Source organism: Leptinotarsa decemlineata, unplaced genomic scaffold, assembly GCF_025532065.1.
Source record: "Leptinotarsa decemlineata unplaced genomic scaffold, Ldec_3_MD MMD2_tig00000026_RagTag_RagTag, whole genome shotgun sequence".
Lineage (NCBI taxonomy): Eukaryota > Metazoa > Arthropoda > Insecta > Coleoptera > Chrysomelidae > Leptinotarsa > Leptinotarsa decemlineata.
Genome location: NW_027412539.1, coordinates 7750631 through 7773982, shown reverse-complemented (window position 1 = coordinate 7773982; position 23352 = coordinate 7750631). Strand labels below are relative to the sequence as shown.

The 23352-nt window shown below is 33.8% G+C and overlaps 2 protein-coding genes across 4 annotated transcripts in view; one reads left to right on the top strand and one right to left on the bottom strand.

Annotated features, from left to right (window-relative positions):
- LOC111503748 (uncharacterized) overlaps positions 1–23352 on the top strand; it is a 293459-nt gene that overhangs the window by 47799 nt on the left and 222308 nt on the right. The gene's annotated exons all lie outside the window — the stretch shown is intronic.
- Positions 13491–15025, bottom strand: LOC141480923 (uncharacterized). The gene has a single exon (XM_074171667.1). The coding sequence runs from the start codon at positions 15019–15021 to the stop codon at positions 13756–13758; it is 1266 nt and encodes a 421-aa protein (XP_074027768.1). The 5' UTR covers positions 15022–15025; the 3' UTR covers positions 13491–13755.

Genomic DNA, 23352 nt, shown 5'->3' with positions numbered 1-23352 from the left:
TTTGGTAGGTGTATAAAGCTGTAGAATTATCGGCCCGTTCATTTATAATAGCACTCTCACATCTCAGAAGTATTAAGAAATTTTAAGGCAAAATATTGAATAATGAGTCTAGTCTTAATAAGTCTAGAGACTTTGCTAGCCACCTCACAGGCCCATTATTCCCTATCCATTTATCACCAAACCTTTCAGTCAGGTAATTAGATACTCGTCTGCTAGTGTGTGGTGGAGCACCATCATGTGGAAACCAGATGTTGTTATAGTTAGCTAAAAGTAGATCATCTAAATAGTCTTCTAAAATTGACTGGTGATAGGTTTCTCCATTCAGAATTCCGTCAAATAAATGGGGACCCAAAATTCTTTTTTTGTAAATTCCTGCCCACACATTGATACTAACTCGCACTTGAGGTAGACTTTCTCGGATCTGTCTGGGGTTGTTTATGCTCCAAATGTGTTCGTTATTTCGGTTGAATATCCAAAAATTCGTAAAAGTGCTTTCCTCTGTCCAAGTTACATTTTCCAGAAAAACCGGAAAATCAGGTATTCTTATTAGCTAATTACAAAATTCTAATCGCTTTTCGGAAACACCAGGATGCAATTTTTGAGATATGTATATTTTGTAATATTTTAAACCGCTTTCTTGTATGACAAATATTCATTTTGGAGGAAATTTGACATGTAGATTTCCTCGGTTTCATGTTTATCTGCAAATTATTATTTTAATTGAAAAGGACAGAATGTCCAGCTACCTCATACATATCTCATTTATCAATTTTTTTTTTTTAGTTTCCAGATCCATTATGTTTTCGTATTTTTTCCTCGGCTTTTCAAATGAAATAAAATCGGTGAGATTTCAATCCAATAATGTGAACATAGTTTGATGTGGTTGTCGTCTTTCGGGTTACAAGTTTAAATATATTTCCCATGTCCTAACACTGTTTCTATCGTATTTGTAATGAATTTGTATCATATATCTTTCTTCTTCATTCGTGAAAGCCATTATTCGCCAAAAATTCAATGACTTGTATAATAACAAAATGTCATATAATGTAACAAATTGAAAGTCGAATTTAGAATCATCAAAGTTAAAGACGAAACGTCGGATAGCAAATCTGAAAACAGCATTATGTAGCAGGAAAAAAGTGACAATGTGGAAGTGCAATTCATTTTCAAATCCTTCGACAAATAAAGCCAGAAAAAAATAAAAACCATTTTCCGAAATTTCTGTTTTTTCCGGAGATCTCCGGACTTACTCGGAATCTCAAACTTTCTCAACGACATATTGTTAGTCAGGTAAATGCGCAACTTTGCCCTTATTCAACCATCTTCGTATCTCTCATAGTTTCCGAGATCAAATAATTAGGATTGGATTTGAAATACCCTGTATGTATTGATGGAAACTCAGTTGAGAGATATTTGTGTATTATATTCTCTCAATATACGACCTTAAACATGATACAACTCAATAAAACACTGTACACACTATGAAAAATCATTAACATTATAACGACAAACTTTTGAACCACCCTCATTAATTAAAGAAATTCTCTAATCTTACTTTTTGATCTATTTTAATGGTTTAAGAACACCAAGACACTTACCAAGACCGCCGAGGAGGAAATTGCAGGTCTTGCTTTTGAAGTTCTGGAATATTCATTCGAAATTAAATTCGATGAGACAGACAAGAAATATCAAAAACTCTACTGCAGATTATATCAGCGCGGGACTTACAAGTTATCTCATGAATATTTCACAGTATGGAAACTCGTATTGTGAAGTTGATTCGGTTATACGAAGTTTATGAGCTGTACCTACAGAGTTTCGACATTGGAAATTTTTGATCAAAGTTTGAACTATAAAATATTTCATTATCAAGAAAAATTCGTTGTTACACGAGAAGTATCAGAAGCTTAATTTCGAATCCATACATATTTCATCAGTACTTTTGAATACTCCATCATTACTCATTACTACTTCATTATTATTCATTGAATTACACAGTTCATAAGAGCTTCATCAGTCTCTCATCAAGGTTAATTCGCACGAGATTGATTCATCTTCTTCTTTTTCATTACGGTCAATGGACTTAGGTGGACTTAAGACAACAAGAGGGTTGCTCCGAATTCTTGGGGTTCTTGTTGACCACTCTTCGTGAGCAGAAAGAAAGCTGAATCAATACTCCTGACACAGTCTATTTCGTCTTGTATTTTTAGAGATTTTTTGCTGGAAAAATCCTCACTTGTTTACTTTGTAGTAAATGTTCAAGAGGTAGCAAAAACGTATGTAAACTTCAACTAGTGTTTCCTAGTATGATTGATAGCCAGTCTGTGCAGAGCTTATTGTTAAATCATCTGAAAATGGAACTTTTAACGGGTGATGCTGAATTCTATTGCCGAACATTCGCCAAACTAACTGACTTTTATAAGAAAATAAGTATAGCTGAGGCACCAGTCAATCTAATAATGACACTGATGATCTTCAAACATGACTCAACCGCTGACGGAAGCACAATTCTCTTACGAAGATTCGAAATAGATGGACACTCCAATCTAGCAGACCGCTACCATAATCTTTATGCAGTCATTATTCACTGTGTTTCTGGCGTTGAAGCTGGTCATTATTACGCATTGGTCAAAGACGAAACGGACTGGTTTGAGTTTGACGATAGTCGTGTTCTGGCGATGTCTTGTATTTATTGGAGCCTCTGGAAACACCCTACATTTTGTTTTATGAAAGAGAGGACATTGGCAGACCAATTTCTTCAGATGATGTGGTGCTGCAGGTTTTTCCGGGTTTTCCTGCAGCTGAAAAAGCAAATGCGCCACTGGAACCAATGAAGTCGCCCCGAAGCGCCAATTAATTTTTGTTGTTTCATAATTTCATGATTTGTATTCCATCAAATATCGAAATTGTAAATAATTTTTTAATTGAATTATTTTCAAATGATATGATAAACACAACATTTCAAATTCAACTGCGGAGTATTTATTCAATGAATTCTATTTGTAGTTCGGTGATTTTAAGAAACCGATCGCCACAATTCTTTAATGAAGTGGATCAATAAATAACAGCATTTGCCGCTCCTGGCTGCGGCAATATATGTGTTCAAAAAATGAGGTGAAACTCAGATATAATATATCTGTGCCAGGGTTTTTTCCAACCCTAGAAACCCTAAAGAGGCCTAAGCCTATAGCAGGATCCCAGCAAATCATAATAACATTGTAAAATACTGACCCTTAAAAATGAATAAACATGATAAACCAATCCTAGAAGCAGTGCTGATTTGCACTTTTTGGTATTTCCTTGAGTTCCCTCAGCGATTCGGTTTTTACCTACTCAGGTGTAAAACGTCGTTTTTTCATGGGTTTCTCCTATTTTGGAAACAGGAAAAAATTGCATGAAAGTAAATCTGGAGAATACGGTGGCTAAGGCATGATTATAGTGTTGTAATGACGAGTGAGCAGGTGTATTTTTTTGATGCAAAAGCCGTGGATTGTTTTTACACAATACCTGACATTTTCTTCGTGTCGCTTCTCGTAAGCTGCGCATAACTTCGAAACAATACTCCTTCGTACGACCATATGGCAAGAACTCCTGATGTACTACGCCACGGTAATCGAAGAAAACAGTGAGCGAAACCTTGACATTCGACTGAACTTGGTGTCTTCTTTTGATCTTGGCTCTCCTGGGCTCTTTCATTGGGACGATTGGATTCAGGTTTCGATGTCATAATAATTATTAATAATAATAATCTTTATTTATCCTTTAAGATCATACACATGATATAGGACAAGTCATAAAATGTTCATACACAGACATATATAGGTACACACATATACATACGATAAACAAATAACTATATTACTTCAAACATATCGTCCATACAAACAAGCAAACAACAAATAAAAAAAAACTATGAATTAGCAAAATATTCACTAATGTCATAAAAGCAGGACTCCACTAAATATTTTTTCAAACTTGTTTTGAATTTATTATTTTTTCATTTTTGATATCATTTGGGAGATGATTGAAAAATCGTATTCCATTATATTTAGGACTGCTTTCGTAAAGTGATGTACGGTGCTTTATACTTCTAAGTAAGTCACCATGCCTCGTAGCATGGTCATGAGAGTCAGAATTTTTTGAGAAGCTCTTGAGGTTGGGTTCAACATATGTTACAGTTTTATAAATGTAGATCGATGGTACCGTCAGTAATTTAAACTTTTTAAAATGATTCCTACTCGTCATTCGGTAATCTAAGCCAAAGATTAGACGAATTAGTTTTTTTTGGTCATATACTCAGGATTCGTCTCCAGTTATGACCCTTTTAAGCAAAACTCTTTCCCAATTCCTGAGCGATGTTAATGCGACCGTTTTATGCTCAAAATTCAGCAGTTTTGAAACGAATTTTGCTGCCACATGCTCCATGTCAAGAATTTTGAGCCAACCGATATGCCGACATCCTCGGCAACTTTTCCAATAGCGATAACACGATTCTCCACTTTTCCCAACATTTTCATCGGTTGTTGATGCGATGAGGCAGCCAAGGCGAGTGTCGTCATTTACATTTTCGTGGCTCATTCGTGAGCCACGAAAAATTTGATGCAATTTCTTCGATTCGAGTTATTTTTTCAACAGACCTCGTACATGACGAATTTGAGATTTCGAAATCACTGCTTTCGAGTTTTCAGCCTTCAGCCTTCCAGCAATAGACCACCTTGATATACTTTTTCCTAAGCTACCTTTAATGATAATGCAGAAGTCATTGTTCTCGTTTAACTGATTTTACGAAATACTTTTTTTATTATAACCGTTTTTGGACTACACTGTCGAATCATATCTAAGAATCACAAAAATTATTGAGAGTCAGCAAGATGTAGAGCAAAACAACTAGAAAGTTCAGCATTAGTATCGTCCCAGTGAATGCCTGATTGAATTTAATATGCAGAACTCCGTGACGAAAGCCCCTCGATGAAATCCTCTTCATTTTCACGTCTTGTTCGAGATATGAAATTAGATTTCCGACTGCGTCGGGACGATAATGAACTAGGAGCATCGAAGTAGGCGTTATTATATCCTCCGGGCTATTAGTTGAAGAACCCATTCTCTCATTCAACCGGAATTTCAATAGGACATCGAGATTAAGCTATGAAGAATGAGGTATTAGTCTTCTAATGATAATAGCTACAAGGGGTAGGAGAACTGCAAAGTATAGTCCAATGAATAGAGAAGGGTTACTCACAAAAGGTCCGGCACTTTTGAATTTTTAACATGTCATTTAGGGTTGTTGAAAAGTATTCAAAATGTAGAATGCTCAGTTTTCCAACACTTTTTTCAGACTTGAGCTAACAATAACGCCCTAGGAGGAGTAATTTAGATCAGATCGTATTGCTTCGCCTGTAGAAGAACAAATAAGGAACTCGCGTTTCCTTGGGCTTCAGCACGCATTCATTCTGCAAGGTCTTGACCGAAGAATCGAACAACATAAAATGAGGAACTCGCGTTTCCTTGGGCTTCAGCACGCATTATTCAACACTGGAAGTCACAGCATTCTGTTAATGAACCCTAACTTTATGCCTCCAACTGTCAACGAAGAGCTGCCTTATGAAGTACTGTTCCCGAGACTGTATACTCCAGGAGAAAGAAATATTAAGAGCAGATAGTTGTTGGTTCACAGATGGATCAAAAACACATTCTGGTTCTGGTGCAGGTGTATTCAGTCGCAGACTCGGGACAGAGATATCAACCTGTCTAGGAACCTACGCGACTGTATTATAAGCGGAAATTTACGCTATTTAATTGAGTGCGGAGAGATTGGAAGAACCTAACCTCATACACAAGCGTTAGAAGCCCTTGGCTCCTACCGAGCAACATCTAAATTGGTAGCAAATTGTCAAAAATGACTCTCCTCGATAGAAAAACTTAACAGATTGTCTCTGGTCTGGATTCCTGGCCATACTGACCTGAAAGACCACTCACCACACAAATTAATCGGCTTCATCAAGAAGCTGGGTTTATTTGATCAAGTGTGAATAGATGTGAGCCACAATAAACCCTTGTGGGTTGCAGTGGAGGTTCGAATAGACCCACTCACTTTGGACCTAACCTAACGCATTCTTCCTGCAAGATATTGATCGAAGAATGGTACCTTATCCAGCAGTTGTAGCCGACGTTGGTGGCATCGGTCACGTAGTGTCCAATTTTGGCACTATGGCTAATAGCTTTTCTGTGGGAGAATGTGTTTCTGATAATAGCAACGTCGAATCAATGTTCGAGTCAAATTCAAATCCCAAAGCCTTGATAATCTTCGTGCAACCGTCGTGGCTATATTCGAATAACTTCAGATGAAATATAAGGTTAAATGGGAAGTTTGCAGATCATAATTTGCTCCCACGCTTTGACCATCTCGTTAGTTTTCGACGAGATCATCCCCTCCTAAACTGTTCTTGGAGACGAGTACCTTGAACGCTTATCTGGCGGTCTTCACTTTGTTGAGTGGCAGGGTGATGTAATGTGGTCCCCAGTACGATGAATACTCGACTTTAGATGCCCCACGAAGAAGTTACTTGTCGGTGTACTGATGAATCCGTCTGGTTGGATTTCCTTCATTTCACGATTTCATTACGTTTCATTCTCTATTTGAATCATTGTTCAAGGTAGAGTCCACAAGAGATTTTCCATCTTCGGTGTAATATTTAACCAACTCACTCAGCTCAAACATTTCATCATTGAGTCATAGAATCTTAGAAACTGTGATGTATCAGAACTTTAGCTCTTTATTTTTTCCAAATGCGGGACTTACTATATATACAATCCCGCCGTAATCATCACTGTGATAACGTCGACTTTAACTGGGCTCATAGTTTAACAACTAGACTTATTCTTATTTTTTGGTCACCCCTTGAAAACCTTCTCGCTATGCTATGATTGTCTTACAAAATTGATTTGGCAGCTGCTGTTGCCAGATGAGGAATATTAATTTTGAACATTAAGGCACTTTCGAAAGTGCTGTTAGATTTTCAAATGAAAGCCAGCTTTAAACCTCAAAACTACTATATTTAATAATAAAGAAAATAAAGAAAAATGATACAACAAAATAGAAAAAGGAAACAACTGAAAAAGAAAATTACAATAAGCAAATCTGAAAAATAACTCAAATTCAGTGCCATTGCCGTAAATTATTGTAAAACTCTTGCTTGGCCGATACTTTCCGACCGCTAGCTAGCTATGACTCAGTTATTTGAAACACTCTATATACTGATTTTTATGGCTAACACTTTCCCAAAAATTCATGAAAATGTAGATGTACATTTAACTGACCACGGTTTGTCTATCTCGTCCCGGCTAATCCAAAAATATATCGTAGCGAAACTTCACCTCAAGTTTAACTCGTTTATACACAGTTTCGGCCTATTATCCAGGAAAACTCACTTTCAAAAAATTTTCCGCACGACTGCCCGTCGAGAGAACCCCTTCAAGCCCAAAGATTTCGCGAACACCCCACCACCACTGCCTCAGGCAAAGACTCCCAGAAAACTGCATCAGTAAGATGGTTGCTAATTTTTCATGTCTTTCCCATGAAATGGGCCAACATGCGATAAGATTCAACAGAAAAGCCCTGTTTCACTTAGCTTGCAATCTGTAGATTTCAAGATTCGGAAAGTGATATGTTTGTCTGCCCGTTCGGGTGGATTCCGATAAGTAAGTATTTTCCATGACGGTGCGTCTAGCCAAGGAACAAGCAGATGAATTTCTTATAAACACTCTCACGGTCTGGCTGAAATGTCACATTGTACGAGGCACAGGACCGACATTCAATTTCTGAATTGAGAATGACTATCTATTCCCAAAGCTAAAATATATACTAGCATATACAGGGTGTTCCTTAAACACATGCTAATATTTAAGGAGGTAATTCTTAGACCCATCTTAAGGAAAAAATGTCCTATGGACGTATGTCCTAAACGCCTTAACTTTTTAGATACAGGGTGGCAAAGTTTTCAAAAATAATCAGTTTTTTAATAATAACTGAGATAATTTTGTAGACATCTTTGGCATGTTTGGTACATATGTTACATGCCTCAAGGCGCATTTTCTGATGTACAATTTTCTTAATTTTCTCTGCCAGTGGCGTACGTACGAGTTTTGAAATGTATATTTTTGGCGAAAAAAATACTACGCCACTGCTTTATCTTGAATTAAAAATTATTTTTCAAATCTCCATACATTTTTGAGCACATTTGATTTGCTGGGTTTTCTTTGTCCGACGCATGGTTTTCGCTCAAAAAATTAAAAATCGCTTTACTTAAGGATAAATTCCTTAAAAATCTGATGCGGCATCGTGCATCGACTGAAAGCAAACTGAGAGATCAGATTTGTTGCAAAATAATTGAGGATCTAAAAGGTATTTGTTTGTTGTCAGATGCACTGTTCTCAATTAAAATTACGTCATAACGCAGCACCGCTTAATAATTTTTGAAAACATAAATTTAGTTATCCTGGAATAAATGACGTGTAGCAGAATTTATTTACTGCACCTCTTGGAAATATGGAGTTTGTCGATATGTGATTTCTTTTAAAGATTAAAAGCAGAAAAAACAGCGTACCCACCATAGCAATAAAAAACGAATTCTCTGTATGTACAAACGTCAGTAGCTAATATTGATGTTGGTTTAAAGTAAGGTGTTGGTGTTGAAAACTGTCACAGCGCGTTTTGATTGATTTTGAAGTGTTATTGAAGTTATTTTGGTAGTCCGCTGTTTTTCTGAATATCAGTAAATATGGTGAATTATACGAATGCAGAAATGGCGCAAATGCATTACGAATATGGCCTTGCCGATGGTAATGCAACAGAAGCTAGGCGCATTTATCAGGAAAGATATCCTAATCGTGCCTTATCAGATAGCCGAACCTTTTCAAATATCCATCGTCGACTTGGGGAAACTGGTAGTTTCAAGAAAGGGACTCCGGAAGGTAGTAAGAACTCCTGAAATTGAGGAAGCGGTGCTGCAAGAAATTGAGGAACATCCTGAGACGAGTACGAGGAAGATCGCTAGAACTCTGGATATTTGTCATCAAATTGTTTGGCGTATCTTGGTTGACTTTTTGTTATACCCATACCATACTTCAAGAGTGCAGGCATTACTCCCCAGAGATTTTCCACAGCGTGTGAACTTCAGTCAGTGGTATCTACAAAGTATTGCACTAAATCCGCAGTTTGGGACACAAATTTTGTTCACAGACGAAGCAAATTTTTCTCGGAATGCCATTAAAAATTTCCATAACTATAATGTGTGGGCTGAAGAAAATCCCCATGCAATAACCGAAACCCATTTCCAACACCAATTTTCGGTTAATGTATGGGCAGGAATTATAAGTGATCATCTAATAGGCCCATTTTTTCTACCAGGATGCCTTGATGGTCGTTCTTATTTACACTTTCTAGAAGAAGACTTACCTGGGTTATTGGAAGATGTGCCACTTGCGTTAAGGAATCGAATATGGTACATGCACGATGGCACCCCTGCTCATTTCAGTGTAATTGTCCGAAACCATTTAAATACAGTTTATCCTAATCGTTGGATAGGTCGCGGAGGACCTCAGCAATGGCCAGCAAGATCCCCCGATCTCAACAATTTAGATTTTTTTTTATGGGGTCACCTTAAAACTTTTGTGTATAAAACTCCCGTTAATACTTTAGAAGATTTAAGAGAGCGAATAGTTGCCTCGTGTGAAACTATACGAAATACGCGGGGAATATTTGAACGGGTGCGTAATTCCATGCGTAGAAGGGCGGAAGCATGCATACTAAGTGCAGGTGGCCACTTCCAACAATTTTTATAATCAGTTTTGGTATTATTACTAATTAACAAATTTGTGCCATTCGTTTAGACTTACTGTCAAAAAATAAAATAAAACTCGTTTTTGTGAAAAATTAATTTTTTTGCAGATTATGTTTTCAAATATTATTAGGGAATCGGTAATGCGTTATGAAGCAATTTTCAGATTCTCATTCATTTTAGAATTGATCTAATTTCTCAATTTGTTTTCTTCGTTTTTATTTTTTTGAGTGAAAATCATGCGTCGGACAAAGAAATACCAAGAGATCAAATTTTCTCAAAAATAAATGAGGATTTTAAAAATGATTTCATTTTGAAAAGAAAGCATTGGCGTATTACTTTTTCCCCAAAAATATTCAATGCGAAACCCGTAGGGATGCCAATGTTTGAAAAAATACAAATTTGTGTACATCAGAAAATGCGCCTTGAGGCATGGAACATATGTACCAAATATGCCAAAGATGTCTACAAAATTATCTCAGTTATTATTAAAAAACTGAATATTTTTGAAAACTTTGCCACCCTGTATCTCAAAAGTTGAGGCGTTTAGGACATACGTCCATAGGAAGTTTTTTCTTGAAATGGGTCTAAGAATTACCTCCTTAAATATTAGCATGTGTTTAAGGAACACCCTGTATAGCTTTGCTAGGTATTACAAAACTCTTACGCATCTTGTCTATCCTCAATCCAGTCATTTTGCAACATTTTATGAATCCACGTCGGACTGAATGGAATGACAGTGTTGATTAATACTTCTTTGTCATTTTCGACATTTTCATTCACTCTTCATTCTTTCGTCCTAATCTAGGAAAGAAAGCAAACAAACTGCTCCACAAAACGACACATTCCAACTATAACCGGGAAAGATTTCATTCAGTAAGTTGTAGAGTGGTGGATATGCGATCAGGGACTGCAAAATCGAGTTGATGTAATATTTGCTTTGATTGAGCAGACCACTTGGTTGCAAGTTCCCTGTCCTACCGTCGATCATATGTAGATAGGAACTTGCCAATCCTATAATAGTCTGGATCTACAATCGGTGGGATCTTCTGGAATATTTGAAGGGAAATATGAGAAAATTGTTTTTGAACTCGTTTTCGGGGTCCTCGTCGAAAGTGACTTCGTCAAAATTGTTGATGGGTTCAAACCAAACATCGGCTTGGTCGTATCTTAAAAGACTTGCCCACGATATCCTTGTTGTGATAGGATTGGAAAATTTTCTCTAGGTATATATACCACTTTTGCTGCCAACCAACTGGGTGGTATATAGTTCCACGCCAGACTAGCTCTATATAATTTAATGAGAATAGGTAAAATTATTTTCAGTCCGTTTTGAAGAAGGGCTGAAAATATATCATCCCGTCCAGGAGATTTGAAGGGCTGAAACCACTTGATAGCACCTTCAACTGCCGGTGCTTCTTGAGACCTCCCAATCGTTCTTTTTTGGGCGTTTAGATGGGAGGTCTGTTGTTATCAATAGTCAGATTTCCAGAAAAGTGGTTTTCTATCATAAACTCTAACGCAATTGTATAACATAGTTATTATATTTCAATCATATTGAATGAGCATTGGAGTATTTTCATTTCATTTTATAGATATAGGCTACCCAACAAACAGCATCGCTTGTCCAGTAACAGAGTAGCACTAAGTGATAAGAAAAACAGATGTACAAATTATGATGTCTTTAGCTAATGAAATACTTACAATTGAGTAATTAGATAGAAAAATTCAAATTCAGATGTCCAGTAAGATATCAACTTCAAAATAAATAACCTAGAGACTAAGCTAGAGAAAAGTTGGGAGGAAAAATAAATTGTTATGTAACATGTGCTTCAATCTTTTTTTGAAAGTCGAAATTTTGGTGAAAAAATGTCCTCCTGATCTAGATTGCCGTCGACATTGGAATTATAGGAACAAATACATCTGCAAAGTGAAGACTTGAGAAGAAAATTTATAGTACCACTACCTATAACTAGAAGTGCTGTATTTCTTATTGTATATGGTGTACAGTTCAGAATAAAAAAAATCAAGCAGTAGCTACGGTGAATCAATAATACCTACACACACTATCAAATAAGTAGTACCTACTTATTTGATAGTGTGTTTATTCTGCAAAAAAGAGCATTGAGATATATATATATATATATATATATATATATATATATATATATATATATATATATATATATATATATATATATATATATATAAAGTGGATCGAAGATGCTCGTGTAGAGAATTATTTAAGCATCATAAAATATTAACAGTAACATCACTTTATATACTTGAGACGGTGAGCCTCATATACAAGAATAGACATACCTTACATAGATCCCTGAATCATCGTGAATCGAGGCAAAGCTCTCTCTTCAGACTACCTATCCCCTCCAGCAATTTAATAAAGGATTCAATCATCTATAATGGGATTAAAATCTATAACCATCTTCCGACAGTTATAAAGGACAGCGCATGCATTAACCGTTTCAGAAAATCGTCCAAAAAACTACTGCTTGAAATCACACTTTATACCCTTAATGAATATTTTTTCTCCACTTTTGACTAATCATCTTCATAACTGTATGTTTACTATGTGGGCTGCTCATAAAACATCTCAGCATGTATCCATATATTAATGTAAAAATCATGTGTAGAGTTGTAAAATATGTATAAATCTCAATTTATGTATATTAGTATTAGGATTTAGATATTGAGATTTTTTACGTAGATGTAATCTAACTAATTGTTTGAGCAAATCACATTGTACAGCTTTGTCTACGAGAATTATGTTCTTCTGACAATAAAGCATATCTTGATTGATTGATTGATTGATATTGTTTTTTTAAACTAAGATTGAGGTTGGAAAAAGCATTCCAGGTTTTGCGTGGTATTTTTTCAGAACAGACATACTTGAGATATGGCCTTTTTTCGGTTCTAACTATTGACAAGGTATAATTTCTCAATTCTTCATAATAATAATATCATCTTTATCATCTACTAATACATTTTAAGCAAATTAATCAGGAACAGTTCATTTATTATAAATTTATATGATGACAAGTCATCATTCAATTGCTCTTCCACTTAACCTCATACGATCATCAACAGATTTTGTTTTTTTAAAGTTTTGAAAGGCTTTATCACGTTCTTTCATAAGAAGTCTGAGATTTTGAGTGAGCAAAGGAGCGGGAGGTTTGGTAATTCAAATTTTTTTAAGAGGGGCATGTCTGTCAAAATTAGGGATTAAAAATGAATTTAAATTGTATAACTTATTATCAATATCATTTTCACTTATAATTTCGAACCACGGCAACTGGTTCTGATAAAAAGTGATGCAAAGTAAAATTGTCGAAACAGCGGTATGTTACAAATTTGGATTCTATTTTGAATTTGTTTGTTAAATATTCAACGTAAATCAGCCTGTGATCTGAAATGCCTTGGGAGATTTTATAACATGATTATTATTACTAACGAAAATTGGGTCAATGAGTGTGCTAGAAACGTTGGTGATTCTAGTAGGCACACACAATGCATTGCTATCTGTAATTTTATCCGAACATTTTTTTAACTTCACTCATTTACCCCAAACTTCTTATGGAAGCTCGATATGGCGATACTCCACTTCACTTAAGTTGTGAATAATATACAACTATCCGATATATCGCAAACAACTTTTTATTTCATTTCAACCGTTTTATCACTTTACATTTCATTTTCAGAAACATTATTTCATATTCTTTTGTCTCGATTTTTCTTTGTATTCCTTCGTGAACTTCGATTTGTTTGGGAGTGAATATATGAATAAAAATTAATTGAGACATTCGATAAGATTCTCGGCATGAGAGCAGAATTCTTTCCTTTAATCATTCCACATTTCCCATTCAATCAGCTACGATAACTGAAGATTTTACATTCAAATACTTCACTCACTTTCTGACGTGGTATACTCATCTTCTCTTTGTTTCTTCTTGCTCTTCTTCTGTTTCGTTTTATTTCGTTTTTTCTGTGCCTCACTCCCACTGGAACAAGATTCGGTACCCTCAGAGCTTCTAGCCTTACGCATGGGCCATATTGATCGTTTTGGTTTGGATTTTGGTGGACTCGTTTCACATCTTGAGTTATTTCCTACAGAACATTCACAAGGAAACGACACTTGTTCAGATTTGTCCACTGTACCAATCCCATCTTCTGGGCAGTTAATATCTTCTTTGGGTGGTTGTGTTCCATCACATGGTTGACACGGAAATGATTGACCCGATTGGTCTACCGGTCCTTTACAAATATTTTCGGAAAAACTTACCTTTTTCTTAGAGGGTTCAGAAATCTCATCGAGTACGTCAACAAGATGACCAGTATAAAGTTGTGGTGGTTTGGATAAGACCAGTCTCCTTGCACTACTGTACTCACATTGAGGTGCATTAGATTGAAATTGGGTTCCGGTTTGATTCACATTCTGACTTGAAGTAGATGTCTTGCAAGTGCAACTATTGAATAAGTCAGTTTCCATATTCCGTGAATTATAAGCCTGCTCTCCTGTTTGCATCTGACTGAAACCTCCCAAATTACAAAAGTCTGGAGTATTCCTGGAACCAACGTTCAATTGGTTCGTATCAGTCCCAACGTTTTGATGAAATCTCAACTGAAATGGAAAATGGTGGTTCTGTTGCTGATACTGTGGAAAGAATGGGTTCCTGGAAAGTTGCTGCTGGTATTCCAAAGATTCTAATCCATGTTTGTTCAAAGAGTTGATAGCAATTTGTTGTTCCAATGTAGTGGGGCAGAAACATGTTTCTTGAATCTGGTTAGGAACTTGTGTGAGTGGATTGTAGCTCAAAATTCTCTGGGGTTGTGGTTGTTGTACTTGCTGTTGCGGCATAAATAAAAATTGCACACCACCTGGAATGAACTGTTTTCTTGCTTGGATGAAGTTTCCGGGCACAAAATTGGAAGCAGTACAATTATTACTACAGGGAAAACCTACTATTGCAGTATTCAGAGAATCGATCAATTTTCTTTGTTGTTCTTGTGAAACTATTACATTCTGTCCATTCAAATTAGTGGGTCTGGAGTTGCAGAAACTTTCGTTCAGGATGCTGGTGTTTGTTGAATAGAATGGGTTGTTGTTCATGATGAAACGGACAATTTTGATGGATTGACAAAACTTAATGCATCTGTCTGACAATGACATTTCTGTACGTCGGCAAAGATCGATTCCAGTGCTATTCGAATTGGGAACATTGAAAGGATAGCTGATATAATATCAAATAATAGTTTGGTGTAGTCAACTGACAAATTGATTCTTCAGTTATGAATTGTTATTATAATCACCTGAAGATGAAAAATATTCTTGCAATTTCTGTATTCTTAAACATTATTACTGCTGTTGGCATGTTCAACATTTTTTTTTTCATTTTTGAGTGCCTAATTTTGCAATATGGTAGACTATTCCATAAGTTTTATCCGTTTATATGAGTCTACTTTAAACTGTAGTATATCAGTAAATTCTTATTCAGATTGATAGAAATTAGCGCCACTTGAATCAGTGCTTTTTTGCCAACTTCGAATTATCAACAGATGTTTCAATTTTGATGTGGGAAAACTCTTTACCTATCAATGTTTGTATGGATGCGAAATGCCTCCATCTCTCAGAGTCATACTTACAACACATGTACTAAATCTGAGCAGAAAACAAATGTTCCTCTCTGTTGACAAACACACACACATACACAAAAATTTATATCATACTTTGGTCTGAAATTGGTAAACCTAGTCTCTATAAAAATCAGAGTCATTTCCAATAAACGTAAAATGAAATCAAAACTGAAAGAATAATGTGAACCAAAATTATAACAAAGTAAAAACCGTATACTAACTCGAATAATAACAAGAAATACAATAAATAACCATATTCTGTCTCCCTCACAATGAATTCAACTTTGTTTTTTTCCTTCTTTCTACTCACCACTCTGTATGTGAAGAATCAATGTAATCCAGGATTATAACTACAACACAAACATTGCTCAGATAGCTCAGCCTGGACTCCCAATTTCCAGTTTTAGTTAGTTCTTTTTTTTGTAGTTTCTCAAGCTATCCAGTTTCTATTTTCAATTCATGTCGATTATGCTCACCTGAATAAAATTTACTAAGTTGTATGTAATATATTCAAAAATTTCCGTAATATATGCCTGGATAGATATAAATCAGATCCAGCCTACTAATTCACCTCTTCAGGTCATTCTTGGGATATCATGCTCAAATATACAGGTGTAGAGCCCGAATTGCCAACGAATATTCATAAGATAACTTTCTTCCAAAAAGATATACGCCTCCAAAAAGAGGCATTTTGCCAATAATCGTTTTTTGCCAGATCACGATGCAAACAAAGCATCATCATTTATCACTTATTTGAGCGCTACTAACCTCCATGGTCACAGTATGACTCAACCATTACCGACAGGCGAGTTTTCACGATTATCCGAACAAAAAACCTATCACAGGCTTTCCAAATGTCGGTATATTTTCTGAAAGATTCTGTTGATGAATTCTTTTGTCGCAATTGAAATAATCCCTAGAAAATCATAATCATTCACTCATCATACAGATATAGGTATGAAATTTGTTGATGGTTTTAAATAGTTATTAACAATATTGTTAAAGTTTAAATTGAAGGGGTTATATTTTTAGGAGTGATTAACTTTTGGGAAAAAAGTTTTTGGCTTTCTACTACTCCATTTCGATACAAAAAAAAGATGAGGGAATCTTCCAATGAAAGGAAGGAAGTAATCCATTAGAAAATAAGTAACTCTATACATGGATGTGTAGATCATGCAAAGAAGTAACTTTCAGACACAAACTGAAAGAAAGTCCTCCTGAAACAGCTACTTTCATATAAACATTGAATTACACGAAAGAAAAAAATTTTTTCCAAACAAATACTTCTATATGAACACTGAATTATACAGAAGATACTTTTCTCTACTCAGTTTGTATTTCAAACATTCGTTGTGGAATAAAAGCAGGTATCATTCACATGAGTTCTACTTTAAATGAATGGTAACAAATTGCACTTACATGGAATACTGTCATCCTCATTGGTATACATCGATGTTTCGCCGTAAGATACTTGCCCTAAGGCTCTTCAGTACCAAATTGGATAACATTATAGAAAATATACACAATTCATTCATAAATTACGATTTTTGAATGTCACGAAATAAGCTTGATCTGCTCATGTCATCGATGACATCGTAATGACATTCATTTAGCTATTTGATTTAATCCTAGCCAAGAGGAATCTTATTTGAATTGAAGGAGTTATATTTTTAGGAGTGATTAATTTTTGGGAAAGAAAGTTTTTGGCTTTCTACTACTCTTCTTCTACTTTTTTTATAATAATCACTCCTAAAAATTAACGTATACGAATACTATTTATGTAGGTATTGCACGAATAAATTCTATACTATTAGATTCCCAGAAGCAATTTTAAAAAATGTATTCTTATAGAAAAAATTCCAAAATGTCAAATATCTTCTCAAGGAAACCGTATTTTTACGAGTTTCATAAACTTGAAAGTATCTTGTTACCAAGTATTCAACTACCAATAAGACTGTTGATTTATATAGCAGAAAACAAATGTTTTCTTGCCAACGCGACGTTTCGAATTCAACTAAATTTTTCTTCAGGACTCAGAAAGTTTTTTTGTGTTGATAATATTATAATTTTAAAAATAGACATTTCAAATACATATTTGAGAAAAATTAAAAACATTGCAAACAACCAAAATTACCGAGACAACACCAACACAAAACCTACACGAAAAAACTAATTTTCGAGACCTGAAGATGAGTTTAATCAAACTCAAAACTTCGGCAAGAAACAAATTATTTTTTTAAGAAAAAAATTGATCCTGTTACCCAATCAACCTTTTTTCAGACGAATTATTGGATCACTAAGTTGGTTAAGTGGACAAACTCCATTTTATATTGATGAATTCAAACTTTTGATGTTCCATAATCGATTGTTTCGATTATCTCGTGTATGTATCTACCCGACAAACTGTTAATTATTTATACTCTTCTGTTTGATGTGTCGATTATGAATAATGACCAATTTGAACAGTTGATTATATGAAATCCACTGACTGAATTGACAAGCAATATAATCGGAATTAATTTATTCATTCGACTTGTACAATTTGCCAATGAGATACAGTAAATAGTTTCAATCATAGACTACAAAAATCACTGTATGTGATACATAAAAATTCCAACAAATTAATATTACTGGAGTTTTTTCCCAACGCCAAATCGTTATTTTTAACACCTCGACACGTGTTTCGATCACCAAGTGATCATCTTCAAAGAGGAAGATTCTTGTTTCGTCAATTCGTGTTTCGTCACTTATACCTGCTTAAGGTGTTCTTGTTTCGTCACCTCATCTTTGCACCTGCGCTAGTGATTAAGAGGCTTCTATTAAGCATTTTTTATTTTCATTTTAAATATAATTAAATACGGTTTAAACAATTCGATTCCAAATAAAGTCTAGAAATTGGGAAAGTTTGCCTTCTTCAAACAAAAAATCAAATCTTTCCTCTTTATAATATTAGTGTAGATTATTGAATAATATAATATTATTGTAAATAAGCATTAAAAAGAATTTAGATTTACGGACTTTTATGGCCCTAGTAGTCCCAGTTGACGAATGCGGAATAAATTATTACCTGCGAAAAGGTCAAAAAGGTACAGGTGACGAAACAAGAAATTTTGGGGCAGTTGACGAATCACGAATTGACGAAACAAGAACAAATCTATTCATTACTACACCAAAGGTTCCAAACAGTGCATCATAAGTCCAACAAATTACACAGGAAGATTCATAGACAATCACATAAGCAACTCTGGAATATTTGTCGTGATTTTTTTCAATTTTTGTTTTTATATATTGTTTGAAATCAGTAGCCTTGAAGTATTATTTTTATTTATGTGTATTATTCACACAATATTAGGCCTCGTATTCGTTTTTTTTCTACCCTTTCTATTACGTTTCATTACTCTGTCCTATTTTTTCACCTAAAACTGACAAATTCAAAAAAGTCAACATACATTCGTTCTAACTACAACGGTTATACATATCTATTATTCATATTCACCTAGACTTATTTGAATTGAGGATTATAATGTTTCAATTTATCATTACCCATTTTCCTTGAAAGATCTACCTTTGCATGGTCTTCTGAAAATCAGAAGCAGGTATATCTAGTACAATTCTATAATAGTAAACACTAAATTTTTAGAAATATTATTGCATAACAACGCTAACATCGTTGTCAAGGTCGTGATTCTATATAGTTTATCGTCATTTTTCCTCATGTGTTAAGTGTAATAATCTCCTTAGGCCACTGCAAGAGACAGATCAAGGCAAAAGCATCAGTCATTTCTGAAAATTTAGTAGCTAATATTATAAAATTATATAAATGAATCAACAGGTTTAACTAGCTTTTAGGTACCAGATTTTAGTCACCAGCTTTAAAAATAAAAAATTCAACTTGTGCTTGAGAATGTGTTTTTACTATTTATTCGTTTTTAAGTTTTCAGTTATCGCTAGAGATGTTCCTGAGTTTGATCATGTCATTCATTGCCTCATTATTTCATAGTTGGTCTCTAAAACATTTATCTAAGCACTACCAAACTATCCCCAACCTCTACAGAGTTCTAACTATTTAAAATTAGTATGACATCCATTTTGTTTCCTGTCATTCTCCTCTTCAACATTGATATTTGATATAAATATCGTAGTGGTGCATTGAAATATTGTCCATCAGCATTTTTAGGATTGCACAATTTTTTATTAGAGTATTTTTTTGTATTTCACAGCTTCCAGATCTATTGTTTAGAAACCGTGAGAAACCATTTACTGAATCATTTATTGCCGTTCAAGGAAACAGACACAATTATACACGTTGATACGAAAATAATTCACATATTTTGAGATATAATTGAAGGTCATTGCACTGAGGGTTTGCCAACACAATTGTTTGAAAAACTGCATTTCATACTTTCATTTACCATTCAACTAGAACACTTGAATGAAAAGGTGTTCCTAAAAGTTTTAGCTAAATCATTGTTTCCCATTAATTATCCATATAAATGTATTCAAGTAAAATTCAGGTATAAACGAGAAATTGACCCCAAAATCGTTCCTGACCACATATTATCATTTCATTATTAGACATCTTCACGTGATAGAGCACAGAAAGTTCAAGCAGAAGACTTTGAAGATATCAGTAGTGAGAGGTTAGTGCTGAGTGGATTTCGGAAAGTTAAATATATTTTCTATTGACGTAAGCTGATAAACTAGCGAAGTGGATAACTGTTTCCAAAACTGTGGAATAAAGAAAATATCAGTAGGTACAGGTGAGTACCAAGTGAAATTATTGTGATTTTGAAAAGTAATATATATTTATATATATATATATATATATATATATATATATATATATATATATATATATATATATATATATATATATATATATATATATATATATATATATATATTACAATGTAGGTTTTTCACGGATGGTAGAATATGATGTGTTGTTTTTCCGGGTGTTCATCCGTTGTGTACTATTCGATAGTCGACGTTTCGCCATCATCTCAGATGGCATTATCAAGACGAGTTACTGCTTCGCTTCGCATCAGTTACACCTCTCGAAGCGAAGCAGTAACTCGTCTTGATAATGCCATCTGAGATGATGGCGAAACGTCGTATATATATATATATATATATATATATATATATATATATATATATATATATATATATATATATATATATATATATATATATATATATATACAGTAAACTAAACGCTTCAATTTCAAATAAACAAAAATCTAATTTAGTATACAAAATTTCTTGTATGGATTGCTTTAAAACATATATAGGACAAACATCTAGACCTCTAAGTAGTCGCATCACTTCTCATAAGAGCGACTGTAGACGAAATGTTAATTCTTGTGCATTAACAGAACATGTTAATTAAGAGGATCATAAAATGAATTTTGAAAATCCAAATATTTTAGATAGAGAAATCAATGCAACTAAAAGAATATTTTTGGAAATGATACATTTTAATAACGAAGAACATTCAATGAATAAACGAACTGATATTTACAGTCTCAGCAAAATTTACACGTACCTACTGAAATATGATAAAGAAAATAAAAGATCTAGTAATTCGAGTATCATTCAGAATTTTCCCACTTGACATTGCCAACCAAAATTTTTATCAACTGTCATTATTTAATGTTTTTCTATCTGTTTTTGAACCATTTTATATTTTATTCTCACGTTAGTAAGTTCTCCATATTTATATATTTTTTACAAGATATATAATCTTATAATTGTAGTTGTCCTGACGAAGGTGTGAAATATACCGAAAGCTTGACATATAACAAAGAGTGTTCAGCTATAATATCCCATGGACATTGATAACTAACGAAATAATTTCATCACAGTTTTCGAAAGCACGTTATTTGGTAACACGTTACCATGTAACCTAAAATACACGTTATTTTAGGTAACCAATGTTACCTAAAATAACGTGCTTGAGGAAGTTGTGATAAAATTATGAGTTATTTATCAATGTTCGAGGGATATTCGGTGAGAAAATTTTTTGCAATTCGAACAAAATTATTTATTGAACACACAGTCATTAAAAGAACAATTCGTATAATGATATTCCGTTGATCTTGCTTTTGTCAATTGCCGAATCATTTTGAACACCAAAGCGAGGAAGTGACATTTTCGAAATAAATTGAATTACTGAAATGTCAAACAACTTTATTGTGTTGGTTGCTTAGCAATGTCATGACATAAGTGATAACTACCCGTGAAAACTATCCATGGGTAGTTATCAGTGTAATGATGGTTTCATTGGTTATTTCGACACACATGACTAGAAATAAACAAATTTGATAGGATAATTTTTTTGGCAAAAAATTTTCTTTGTAACAGCCCAGCTATTGACTGCAACCTCACGAATTAAACCGATTTATATATATATATATATATATATATATATATATATATATATACTATATATATATATATATATATATACTATATATATATATATATATATATATATATATATATATATACTATATATATATATATATATATATATATATATATATATATATATATATATATATATATATATATATATATATATATATATATATATATATATAAAACTTAGGAACTATCTTTGGGTGATCAGCAGAACGGAAGTGTACTCTTATAACACAAGTTATTCCAATATTTCGATAAAGTTTATTATCATTTTCAAGGAAGAGCTACAAAAAATGTGATGCAATAATATAAATTTTCTTACAAAAAGGCTCACCTTACTGTCGTTGAGGATGGCCGTGTCGAAAAGAATGTTACATTTAAATAGTTGAAACATGTCAATGAAATAAAACAAGTTACCAGATTAAAATAAAGTTTTGACTCCTCACTAATACAAGGAAGATTATTTAAATTTACATCATAAAATCGTTATGGTTTTAAATTATAATTTACTGGTAAAGTCCATGTGGTTGCAGACCACAGAGAGAGATAAAAAACAATCGAAACTGACAGCTGTCCTGTGATTCAATTTGGAAGATCGTTCGTTTGTAAGTTTATGTTTCAGAGTGGAACAAAAGAGTTTTGGTGCAAGTGTGATCAGAGTCATCTGCTGTTTTGTGAGATTATTTATGAGAAAACCCCAACAAGAAAATTAAAGCTGTACATTATGTAATGATTGATTAGATTATTTGAAATACACTCAGTATTTATTAAATCATAGTCTCCCATGGAGACTATGATGTGAAGTTGACAGTAATAAATTTTTTTATTTTTTTGACCTTATTGCCAACGTACAATGAGAGATGAAGAATAAAAATATAAAACACCAACTATCAAGGGTTGCCAATATTATATTATCTTTGGAAGGGTTATATAATTTGTAAGAAGTCTTAGGGCGACTTAGTAGATATGAGTAAATTGTCCTAAGATGATTTATGTCAGTTCTTTTATTGATTGAATTTGGTTCTTTGAAAATCTTCGTCATTTCGAGAAAAGTTGTCTTTTTTGAATTGGATTCAGGTTCTAAGATAGTCACATTATCATAATCAGGTCTGTGGTCTAGTTCAATCGTATGTTGAGCTAGAGCACAGGTTTTTTCAAAATTTCTGATATCGCTTTTATGAGAACAAATTCTGTCTTTCAATTTCCTTTTGGTTTGGCCAATATACTTTTTATCACATTGTGTGGAAGGTATGCAGTAGATTACATTTGAAATGTCTGAAATTGGATCTTTGTCTTATAATTTTGAAAAAATATTGTTCAATGTGAGTTGATTTTTATATGCAATGTTTGGGATTTTAGAAACATTTTTTTAAAATTTATGATTCAATGATTGAATGTGGGGTAATGTAAGGTAAAAATTCTGTTGAATTTGATGATTATT